The sequence below is a fragment of the Triplophysa dalaica genome, chromosome 21 (genome assembly GCF_015846415.1).
Source record: "Triplophysa dalaica isolate WHDGS20190420 chromosome 21, ASM1584641v1, whole genome shotgun sequence".
In the NCBI taxonomy this organism is placed as follows: domain Eukaryota; kingdom Metazoa; phylum Chordata; class Actinopteri; order Cypriniformes; family Nemacheilidae; genus Triplophysa; species Triplophysa dalaica.
Window position 1 is genome coordinate 4,184,331 of NC_079562.1, and position 12,092 is coordinate 4,196,422.

The 12,092-nt window shown below is 36.1% G+C and overlaps 1 protein-coding gene across 3 annotated transcripts; it reads left to right on the forward strand.

The window, feature by feature from the left end:
* The first annotated feature begins 426 nt into the window (after nucleotides 1-426).
* Nucleotides 427-10,407, forward strand: pfkfb4a (6-phosphofructo-2-kinase/fructose-2,6-biphosphatase 4a). 3 transcript variants are annotated; one of them, XM_056734777.1, is made up of 14 exons: nucleotides 427-554; nucleotides 4,257-4,373; nucleotides 4,470-4,566; nucleotides 4,826-4,892; nucleotides 5,220-5,294; nucleotides 5,379-5,435; nucleotides 5,526-5,647; nucleotides 5,747-5,954; nucleotides 6,099-6,245; nucleotides 6,352-6,456; nucleotides 7,041-7,170; nucleotides 7,485-7,547; nucleotides 7,642-7,706; nucleotides 9,198-10,407. In XM_056734777.1, exons 1-14 carry the CDS (start codon nucleotides 506-508, stop codon nucleotides 9,255-9,257), a joined length of 1,362 nt encoding a protein of 453 aa, XP_056590755.1. In that variant the 5' UTR covers nucleotides 427-505; the 3' UTR covers nucleotides 9,258-10,407. The 3 variants fall into 3 exon arrangements, with proteins under 3 accessions (XP_056590755.1, XP_056590753.1, XP_056590754.1); XM_056734775.1 differs by lacking the exons at nucleotides 427-554; nucleotides 9,198-10,407 and adding exons at nucleotides 3,112-3,518; nucleotides 7,991-8,762; XM_056734776.1 differs by lacking the exon at nucleotides 427-554 and adding an exon at nucleotides 3,113-3,518.
* Nucleotides 10,408-12,092: the final 1,685 nt, after the last annotated feature.

Here is a 12,092-nt window from a genome sequence, read left to right on the forward strand (position 1 = left end):
CAAAAATAGAAACCTTAACAGAAATGTTAAAGAATTTAATAGTTAGGATGGGAACTGTATTGGTTTTAATGGACAATAGTGTCAAATGTTATGGGTGGGACTGAAACCAACAGACCCAATTAAATGCTATTGAAATAATCACCAAAACCCCCCATCCAAATAAAACATTACATAAAGGTATTTAGATTTTTTTCACAACGGTATTTGTAATAAAAGTCTGTCGAATTTATTTTATTCTTACATTTTATCTTTTTACAAAATAGTCAAATTGACTAACTCAATAGTCTGTTTTAAATATGACATAACACTGCGCAACAGTATCAACAGAAACTTTCCCCTAATTCCTCTAATGAAATGGGGCGTGTCGCTTTGTGTCTCCCTCCGTGCGATTGGCTGCGCTCCATGTCAATCAGTGGGCGTGTGCGCTCGCGTTTTTACATACTTCTGCTTTTACACCCCGCCGCTCGCGCATCAAAATAAAGCACTAACACACAAATCCCGGACGATGAGGGGCGCTGGCAGGTCCAAAAACGTGCAGATTGCGGATAAGAGGGGTAAGGATGGGATTTTTCTTTAGAGTTTGGATGTTTTTTTGCGGAAGCATCTGGTATTGTGTGAGCGAGGTAGAAGTAAACAAGAGTCTGTCACGTAGGCGCGTGTGTATGAGTTCAGAGTGTCCTCGAGACGTTTATTTGAGCTGCATTGTTACATGTGTATCTCATTTGTGTTCCTAAATTTACACATGGTTACATTTAATCTGCAAGCCATACATTTTGTGTAGAATGACAAAAATGATGTGTTCTGTCTAATGCTTTTGAATGAATGAGATACGCGGGCAGTGTTTGCGTAATGTGATGCATGCATCGAATTGCATTGACGTTTAATGTGCCTGTGAGATTTATTGTAAAGTATATTGCTTTGTGAATCGTATAATGTATTAATAGTGCTGTATGTCATTCATGCTGTGCACTGGTTATGTGAGGGAGCTGAGGTCAAACCATGGCCATGTTTGTTAGAGTATTGGCATGGAGGCTTGACATGTGTTAAAAATAGAATACTATGACCCAGTAAAACTCGTGCTTATTGTATTATCTTTAAAGTTATTGAATGGACTATGATAAAATCAACATTAATGCTGTTGCATATGTACATAGTCATTTGGATTTGTCTGTTAAATTTCATGTCTGTTAAATTTCAGGTTCGGTGTAGTATTGGATAACAATTTGTGATTGGATGGGGATGCGTTCCACACAAGAATCATACATTAACTATCAGTTTATTCAAACACAGATAGTTTACTGTCGTCACAACAAGAACATAAACAATCTAAAGCCAGTTGAATAGCACAACACATTAATGGCAGATTACACTAATCTGAGAGACTGTATTTGTTGATAGCTGCTATGTTAAACAAGTAGGGAAATCTGGAGGTGGAGGTAGGACAGCATCTGGTAGATAAAGGCCGGTTTCACAGACGCAGCTTCGCTTAAGCCAGAACTATGCCTTAGTTATATTAAGATATTCATGTCGCTTTTATAAAAATGCCTAGAAGAATACATTACCGGTGTGCATCTGGAGACAAAACAATGGCACTTATATATTTTAAGATATTTCTGGGCAAGTTATATTCAGATAAGACAGGTCACATTTATTTTAGTCTGGGACAAGCTTTAAGACTTGTCTGTGGAACGGGGCTTGTTAGTATACAGGAAGGTTGATAAATGATGAATATATTTAAATCTATTGCTTTTACACATTAAGACATCAAAATGTAATTCAATGCACATTATAATTCATACACGAATACTGAATTGTGATACATTTGCTGGGTATTGTAGTGCTTTAGTGACGTTTTTCTTGAACCTATAAATAGTATCAGGCAAATCATTGGATTGTGAAGGAGAGGATGATAGCATCAATATGTGTATCTCCCCAAGGACTATTTTTTAAGGTGATATTTACGTTGAATCACATGAAATAAGTGGACACATAATTGATATACAGGACACTGTTTACTGAATGAATCCAGCATGGGGTTTGCACCCAGTTCTATTGACCTCACCTGTTATCTAACTTCGAATATACGAACCCATTTGAGATTAAATACCACAGAAACTGTTCATGTAAAGATAAAATGTTGCCAATGTTATCAAACTGTACACACCTATTAAGTCAAATGCTTTACCCACAACCCACAGAGGTCTGCAGTCATGAGAATGTATCGCCATCTAGTGGAGCATTTGTGTATAGTAGGATCACGGTCATGTTTTTGGAAAAGCAAATAGTGAGGTATATCTCGTTTATTTGTACCTCACGTGACACAAATTGTTAGAAAAGTCAAGTAGTACCTTCATATTATTATAAAGAGCATACGTTTACGAATCATTACTTTGATCAAAACGATTTATACAGCTTTTTGTGAATGTGAACTTTGACCTAATTTCGTTCTTTTGCTTGAAATGTAACTGCCCTTATCACATGCATACATTTAATCTTCCTCTTGTTGGGCAAACAAGTTAAACGAGGTAGACTGGTGATTCTCAAGTGCCAAATCTAAACAGACCAGATCAATCAAGTTCCAACATGCCATCTTTTACAAATGCTGTTTTACGCATTACTGATTTACAATCGAAATTCACTGAATTGTACATGATAACGTTAAAATAGGATAAAACCTTATCATGCAGCTTTAGAACCAAAAACTACTTATAAAATACTATAAGAAGGCGCGTTCCGATTCATAACTGGTAATACTTTTTACAGGTTGCAAAGAGGTGCCTCTAGGGGGCGCCTTAGGACACAGACAGCCGATTCGTTCATTCAAGAACGCTGTTATTTCTTTTCAAAGAACGATAAGTGACAAACAAACACAAATTTTCCTCAGTAATAAATCAAATGATAATATTAGACAAACAAAGTAATGGAATCTAAAGTAAAAACAATGAAATAAGGAGTAAAGTAACAGGTACCACGTGACTGGAATGCCTTTTTTGGAATGGGCACTAGAATATACACCTAAAAACGATCAACTTTCTGCGTTTAAATTTAAATAAAAATAAATAAATAGAAAATAGAATTAAATTAGAACTAGTTATACCTGACCAGTTAGTAATAGCTCCCGCCCGATCCTTTTTAACAGTTTGACATAAACAGAACTTTACGGTAAAGTAACACTGCACTTGTTTTCGTGTCACTGCGGTAAAGTTGCCTTCACTCGAACCGCTTTTTCTGTTATTACGGTAATCTGACTGAATGCGCATCTTTTTGTGTCGTTACGGCCTTCCTCCATAGTCTCATGAGGCTCCTCCTCGCCTGCTGTGTTTAGTGCGCGCGACTGCTAGTAGGTTAAGAGACGCTAAACCGAGTCGAATGATTGAACAATAAAATGAGTTTAATAGAGAATAGCAGCGAGCAATGCGGCAATAATCGACCCCGAGAGCTTACCCAGAACCCGTTAAAGAAAATTTGGGTGCCCTCCTGCAAAAACGGCCTCCCGAGAAGCACTAAACAGAGGAAGGGTACGTACGAGGATGAGAGGCGCAATGATGCTGGACTGAGATGCGGGTTCATGAGGCTTTATGATGCAATAGTTTAAATGCTCGAGTTTTGTATTTTGAGTATTTTAATGATGGGGTGAAACAAATATAGATGTGTTTGATTTTTAATTCGGTTTAAGAAGCTTATTTAAAATGTTAATTTAATGTAATGTTAAACGGTTATTTGTGATTTTATTTGATATTTATTTTTATTATTCTTTGCTTTATTTTTGTTTTCTTTGCACGCTCAAATCATGGGACATTTGTAATTTCTTTGATCATGTTTTGTGGTTTTACCACAGTAACTACAGTATGACTACACTTGAAGTATATAGACCATATATACCATATAAAATACAATTTGCAGTAAGCTTTGGTAAAATCAATACACCAAAACATGTTTGCTATGTTTTGATTTCATGTTGTTTTTAATTGTAGGCCATTTAAATTGGCAGATTGACAGGGAAATTAAAAAACAACTTGTCGTTTTGAGTGGCAGTACTGTTGGTATGATGATGTCATGCAATTTGACATGTGGCGATACTGAACTGACCTCTGTATTACAATGACACATCACTGATTTTATTAAGGCAATAAAAAAATCTGCTGGTTCTCTCTGCTTTGTTACAAGGTATGATGATAGTGACTGACAGGTGAAGGTCAGCTAGTATTTTTGGGAAGATTGTTATTGTTGAACATTGTTTTTATTTTATTTTTCAGTATGTATGACCAACTGCCCCACTCTCATAGTAACTGTTGGTCTACCAGCCAGAGGCAAGACCTACATCTCCAAAAAACTGACACGCTACCTCAACTGGATTGATGTTCCAACAAAAGGTAGAATTATATGATAATATTCTATCAGATTTTGTGTTGAATATAGCGGCTTTGTTGACCCTCAGGTTGGTTTGTCTTTCTGCTTTGCTTTCACAGAGTTTAATGTTGGGCAGTACAGACGTGAATGTGTGAAGATCTACAAATCTTTCGAGTTCTTTCGGCCAGACAATGAAGAAGGCCTTAAAATCAGGAAGTAAGACTGGAGTTGTGATCAGAGATTCATGTTCACGTGTTTTTCATTGATCGCTTTTGTTAGATAGTAGATAATATTAAATTATAATAATATAACATTTTGTTGTAAACTCTTATTTGAACATTACTCAGTCAAAATGTATTTTTGAGATTTTTGCAAATGTGCGTTATTCATTGACTATGCAAAAAAGGTTTTCTGGATGTAAGCCAGTCGCTTTAAATATCATTTAAAACTCATAAACCTTTTTATTTCTTTCTAGACAATGTGCATTGACAGCTCTCAATGATGTAAGGCAGTACCTCACAGACGAAGGCGGGCAGGTGGCGGTAAGAAGAACATAATTTGAGCACAAATGACAGGAAATACAATAAAAAAACGTCACATGGGTAAATAAAGTCAGCTTGCTTATAGGCCATCTAGTACATCTGCTACTTTAATGGTGGTTTAAGTGTTTTTTTATACCCCATATAAAATGTTCCTATTACATGACAAATATCAGAGACGTGTGTTATTGAAATCCCATAATTATCTTTTACAACCATAGATTCTGTGAGCAAAAAGAAAGTCAGGCAGGAGATGCCTCTCTGACTTTACCTTACTACCATTTCTTTTAATCTGTTGCATTTTCCACTTTTTGCTTTAAAAAAATTCAGGTGTTTGATGCCACGAACACAACACGAGAACGTAGAGAGACGATCTTCAGATTTGCAGAGCAGAATGGTTTTAAGGTGTCTTATTTATCAGCGGCTTTTGTCGCTCTCCTGTGTTTTTTAACATGTGCATCTTCAACAGCCATGTTTTTACATTCTCAGGTTTTCTTCGTTGAGTCTGTGTGTGAAGACCCAGATGTTATTGCTGAGAACATTGTGGTGAGGATCGGAATTTCAGAATATCTTCATCCGCATTTTCAACGTTTCAGTCTTTCTAACAAGAACTGTTTTTGTTTCCTTGATGTGTAGCAAGTGAAGCTGGGCAGTCCAGACTACACACACTGTAACACAGAAGAGGCTGTCGCAGACTTCATGAAGAGAATTAAATGTTATGAGAACTCTTATGAGCCGTTGGATGAAGAGCTGGACAGGTAGGCGGCATATCTTTTAACATACATTCTGGGTATTCCTGCGATTCAAAGCATGTTTAACTCTCTTCTGCATCACTTTTGTGTTTTGGGGAAATTCAGGGATCTCTCCTTCATTAAGATCATTGATGTCGGTCGGCGGTACCTTGTGAACCGGGTCCAGGACCACATACAGAGCCGAATAGTGTACTACCTCATGAACATCCACATCACGCCACGCTCCATCTACTTGTGCCGGCACGGTGAGAGTGACCTGAACGTCAGAGGTCGAATCGGAGGTGATTCAGGACTTTCGGCAAGGGGAAAGGAGGTGACATTATGAAGTTCCATTTACAATACGCACAATTATTTTTCAATAGAATTATGGTCAACACTTTCTAAAATAAAATCCTGATATTATGTGTAGGGTGAATGTATTGTAGATCTAAAAACAGTCTGCTTGTCTTTCACTCAGTTTGCTAAGTCTTTGGGCCAGTTTATCAAGTCGCAGAATATCCGTGATTTGAAAGTGTGGACGAGTCAGATGAAGAGGACCATTCAGACGGCAGAAGGTGTGGGTGTGCCATACGAACAATGGAAAGCTCTCAATGAGATAGATGCTGTAAGTCTGAACACAAGAAAAAAAACTTGTTAGTGAAGTTATCCAACCATTGACTTCAGGAACATCTGATATATTTGTCTTCACCTGGATGTTTGTGTTTGCTTAGGGTGTATGTGAGGAGCTCATGTATGAAGAGATACAACAGAAATATCCTCAGGAATTTGCATTACGCGACCAAGACAAATATCGCTATCGCTATCCCAAAGGAGAGGTGAGTTAAAAAAATGGTTTATAAATGTATGGAATGTATTTCAGCTAACAGAGTTTGTTCTATATAGGAAGTGTTGCATGTTGCTTCCCTCTCCGGTAACCATTATTATCAGGATTAGCCTCCGGCTAAATGCACCCAAACAAAGTAAACAAATCTGTTAGGCTGTTTTCTAGAGCGTTCACGTTGTTCCCAAAGGGGTGCATTGATGTTTTGTTTTTTGTGAGCTGTTTTGTTCCGAACTGAACACCTCGCACCTCATTAACCTGAGCCCGAACAGACATTAAGCCTCAAAGCAAGCAGCTCTCATTTAGATCAAATTTTTTAAGCCTGTTTACTCGGACAGCGTCAGGGCACCACCCTGTTCTATTAGATAAAAGATCCTTATCACCTGTGATTAGATTTGTGAGATTAGGTTATATCATCGCTGTAAATGGGGTTCCATGTATAGATGACCTTTGTATCGCATATCAGATCAATATCTGAGCCACATTACGCCATGTTTGATTACAACCCCACCCACTTCAAGTCTTACTGATCATAGTGTAATGAGTTCAATGTTCTCATCCTGCTCTTTCTCTACACAGTCCTATGAAGACTTGGTCCAGCGGTTAGAACCTGTCATCATGGAGTTGGAGCGTCAGGAAAACATACTGGTTATCTGTCATCAAGCTGTCATGAGATGTCTGCTGGCATACTTTCTGGACAAACCCGCAGGTGACCACCTGAACATTAAATAAGACAACCGTGACAACAGTAACTAAGATCAAAACTGTTCACTATACTAGCATACTGCATAGTATATACTTTGTACTGCCTATAGACGGTTTTAGCAGATGACAAGCACTGTTGCCCAAACTTCCAGTAGATGTCCGCAAAGAATCAAAAAGTGTTCTAATTTAATACAAGTAATTATTATATTACTAACCGCTAGCCAGACGATCTAATACTAGTTATTTTGCATGATTAATCCAATTTAATTGCAGTTAATTCTATGAGTAATTTTCTATTTGTTAATGTTGTCTCTACAGAGGAACTTCCTTACCTGAAATGCTCTCTTCATACAGTTTTAAAGTTAACACCAGTGGCCTACGGTGAGACATTGCCTACTAAAATAATAATGTGTTACTTATTTATTTACTTACGAGGCATCAGATTTTAAGTGATGTAAACGGTTTGTGTCTTCAGGTTGTAAAGTGGAGTCAGTCTGTTTGAAAGTGGAAGCCGTGAATACACACAGAGAAAGACCAACGGTAAGACACTTGTTATCACAATCATAGTTTTGTGGACCCTTGAGACTCGTGTTATCTTATAATCACTATCATATGATTGGTGTAGGTTGGATGGGCTCATTGACGAATGTTCCCATGACATGACCTCAGTTGTTTGAATGTGACATGGGTTCATATTAGTTCATTGTTGCTATATTGCGAGCCGTGGGTGAACTGATTAAAGTTACACTATTGTGTTTGCATGGTTGCGTTCCAACCCACCCACTCATCTGTATGACATCACTTCCTGTGTTTGCTTCAAACAGAACGTAGATGTGTCACGGCTGGCAGAAGAGGCTTTGTTAACCGTGCCAAATCATCAATGACACCTGTTTTTCTCCCTCTCTGTTCCTGTTCATATTGATGTACAAAGCATTCGTATCATTCCCACTTAAAAGAACAGACTCTCTAGATTTACTGCATTTTCTGACACTTCAATGTTTCAGGAAATGCTTTTTTTGTTTTAAAGTGTAGCGAATTACTTTGAGGTGATCAACACTGTTATATGTGATAGTTGTGCATGGAATTAACTTTCGTGTCTGATCATCCATTATGTGAATAAGCCCTGGCTTTTATAATGGTGTTAAAATGAACAGTTTAATTTGCACTTTATTACAAACATACACTAAAATGTTTTGCATGTTGCACATGAATGTAATTGCTGCTATGAACAAAATACCAGTCACTCCAGTCTCATTATGTCACAATCTGTTATTTATTAGTAGTGTACAAGCGTTTATAATTTAAGCAGGCTGGGTGACCAGGTCGAGCAGATCTGATACCTCTGGATGTTAACAATTCATTTTACAGCGTTGTCTTAAAATTAATTATAAATCATTTGTGTGTGACTGGAATACAAAAACTAAGCAGTATTTCTGACAAGAAATATTTTAGATTTTTTTTAAACATGATACATTTTACCTCTGAAAAACTGAAAATGTTATGAAACAAAACCAACCTCTTCTGTTAGCCTAGAAAGAGGAAAATCTCTACTGTCATGTTTATTTGCGATGCTAATAAAATATATTTGTATTTGAATAGTGTCTCCTTATACTTACCCATAATTCTACAAGATAGACACTGAATTATTATTGTCACATAACATTGCGTAATTTGCTGAATTACAATAACATGATATGACAGGTTTAAAGATTATTAAAAGGACATTAGCCTGGGTTTAGTTCAACTTTGTCAAAGGTCAGCAATAGGACATATTAAGTGATCATGTATTATATTTGAAAAACATTTCTCACCTTTTACATCATCTTCTGTCCTGTGACCTTTGCCCCGTTCAATTTTTTTATTTTATCGAGGTACTATTTTACATTTTAAATAAATTCAATTTAAAGCTTTTTTACTAACATTTATATTGCACAAGAGATTTAAAAGCAACCCAGCTTTTTATGTGTTGCAGAACAAATTTGAAAAGTATTGTCAATATAAAGAGTTTGTCTATATCTGTTTTTATCTTAGAATGTTAATGTACATCGTACAGCAGATGACGCCTTGCAGACAGTCCCACCTCACCTCTGACCTTCAGCCACGCCTCTCTTACTACATACTCTGATCCGACCCTGACTTTGCCATTTCAACTCTGCCTTCTACAAACAGTCGCCTAATCATGTTATGCTCGGATATTCTGAAAGTTTGTGGAGTTTTATCTGGGATGTTAACTGGGTGTATACAGTGTGTGGAGCCTGTGAGATCTTTGTGCCACTTACGGAGTTTAGAAAAGTGAGTGTTATGGCTCTTACACCTGTACGTAATATGCATATATGTATATACTGTACATAAATGCAAGTGTACATCATACATATGGGTGTAATGTATAGGTATGTTATTTGCTGCTTCCATGATATTTAACCGATATCTCTCTGTTATTTTGAGGGAAGGGTGACAAAATGTGTGCAAGTGTGTGTGTGTGTGTCTACGTACGACAGAGAATTTATTTACACTTTTTAAGGTTTTAAATTCAATTGACATTAAAATCAGACTGATTATAAATTCAAGTGTTATTTTTAAAGAAATACTGATAGTGGCTCATTCGGGTGTTTTTATATAATTTTTGTCAATTTAGAATTTAGAGTAATTGTACTGAACTGTACACTTTTCAACAATGAATACAGTATACGAATATATTTTAAAACTACATGCACACATACTTGTGTATATACATTATGTATTTCAAGTATGTAAGCTGTTTTTACAATACAAATGTGGAAATCATAATCTTGGTGTTTGTATTTAAGACAATAAACAGCTTTCAGTCACTATTTAATGTCCATTTCAACTTTCCATCTTCTAAAAATCAGATGTGGTAAAGAATCATACAATGCTGTGTTGGATTTTGTCAAATTTTATTTGCAATTCCCTCCGATCAGAAAAATATTGAGTGTTGCCTCAAACAAGCGCACTGTAAATTTGAAAGAGATCTTGAACATTTGTAAAATATAAATTATTGTATTATTAGGATTGTTTGGGGCTGCAAATTCATCAATATGGTGCATCAGTAGTAAACCTCACAACACACTATATTTCAACAATCATAGATAAGTAATTGAAATGTAATCTGTACACTGTGTTACATCATTGGCTGATGTCCAGGATTTCTGGTGTCTTGAAAATATTAAACCTTTTGTGTGTTGCCATGTCGTATCTAAATAAAGCATTTGTGGTGCTTTTATTTGTTGTCATATTTGAATTGCACTGAAGGCCGTATGTATAAGTGATCAAAAATAATAGCACCGATTTTATCAAATTCCCCTCTGGATATATCACCTCCTGCTCATTATTTGATTCTAAACATGTTCCTCATTTGGTGCTTAAGCAAATTAAAAATAATAATATCTCTGAATCAATGAGTATCATTCAGACTGGGATTCTCCAACACACAGAAATGAACAGACTAAACAACACACATCACTAATCTCTAATAAAAACCACCATATCACTCTTAACAGCTGAACTCAATGGAACAATACAGCTCTCTTGTGGACGAATCGGGCATTGCATTTAAATAACAAAGAACACTGATAGTCATAGATAGATAACACTGATAGATAACACTGTGCCTGATAGTCACATGCTGTGTGTGATAAATTTCCTACGTGTGTAAGGTTTCTTAGTGAACTTTCTCAGGTGTCAGGATGTGCTCCCCTGCTATGATGACAAACATTTAAGGAGTGTTGGCTAAAAACTCTCAATTCAGTAAAATGGTTGAGAATAAAATACATTGAAAATGTTGATGTTTTAAGACAAAATGTAGTAATAAGATTATAAGGAACGCTCTTTGTTCTGTTTCTTTACCTGCAGCAACATTTTTTTGGTCTTCTTTATTTATCTCTTGGGTGAAAGCTTGGAAACTGCCGAATAAGTCAATAACAAAATTAATGAAGTGTCTTACAAAACTCTTCATAGAATTTATCCTACTAAGCATGTTTTGGAAAGATTTAAGCTTAATATTGTATATACCCGTGAATTGTGTGGTCAAGAAAGTGAAACTATTTTGCATCTTTTTTTTCATTGTATTTACTCAAGATTATTTTGGAAAGATATTGAACTCTATATTAACAGAAAACTGGAATGTATAATAAAAATTTGATGTACAGAAAATGAAAATTTGAACTGTAAACAACAACATATTATACATTTGTTTGTTCTATTAGGGAAATTACATAAACATAAGAAAAAGTTGGCGCAATGTAAACCAAAGATTTCACATTTTATTAATGACTTCAAATTGTATGTAGATCTCTTGGAAAAAAACTAAACACAAAAAAGCACTGAAAACATGTAATGCTATGAAAACATTGAAATTTATGTAATTCTGTTTATTTTTATTTTTATTTTTTTCTATCTGATAGCGATTGTTTATATGATTGGAATATGTAATACCTCTTGTTCTAATGGCATTGATTTAATAAAGCATAAAATAAAAACCTTTTGATAGTTGCGTTGTGATTTTTGTACACTAGAGGGTGCAAACGTTATTTTTATGCACGTGAGAAATTAAGATATGGCGTCAGTTCTGTTAGGCCGCGCCAGTTAAACCCGCTATCAGCTGATTCAGGTCAACCAATAAGGAAGCCCCACGTAATAGACCGGGGCTTTAAATCCTCCATTTCGGCATGCTTGGTCACGTTTGCTTAGTAACCCACCACCACCCCACAGCGTCATTTTAAGATTCTTAATTGCACGAGTTTATCTTGCATCAATGTCTGCTTTCTATGCATCACAATTGTTCATACATTTGACGGTTCTGAGAGACATAAACACGGTTCACCAACTTCTCTACTTAAGGGTAAAAGTTAAACTTCCGGTTAGGTCTTGTGCTTGTGTATGTAACGCATTGATTGCAGACAACAATAG

Coding starts and splice junctions, on each gene's coding strand:
- pfkfb4a (XM_056734775.1), top strand. CDS start 3,386: ATGAGTTTAATAGAGAATAGCAGCGAGCAATGCGGCAATAATCGACCC. Junction 3,519..4,256: donor AAGCACTAAACAGAGGAAGG/GTACGTACGAGG, acceptor TTTATTTTTCAG/TATGTATGACCAACTGCCCC. Junction 4,567..4,825: donor GAAGGCCTTAAAATCAGGAA/GTAAGACTGGAG, acceptor ATTTCTTTCTAG/ACAATGTGCATTGACAGCTC.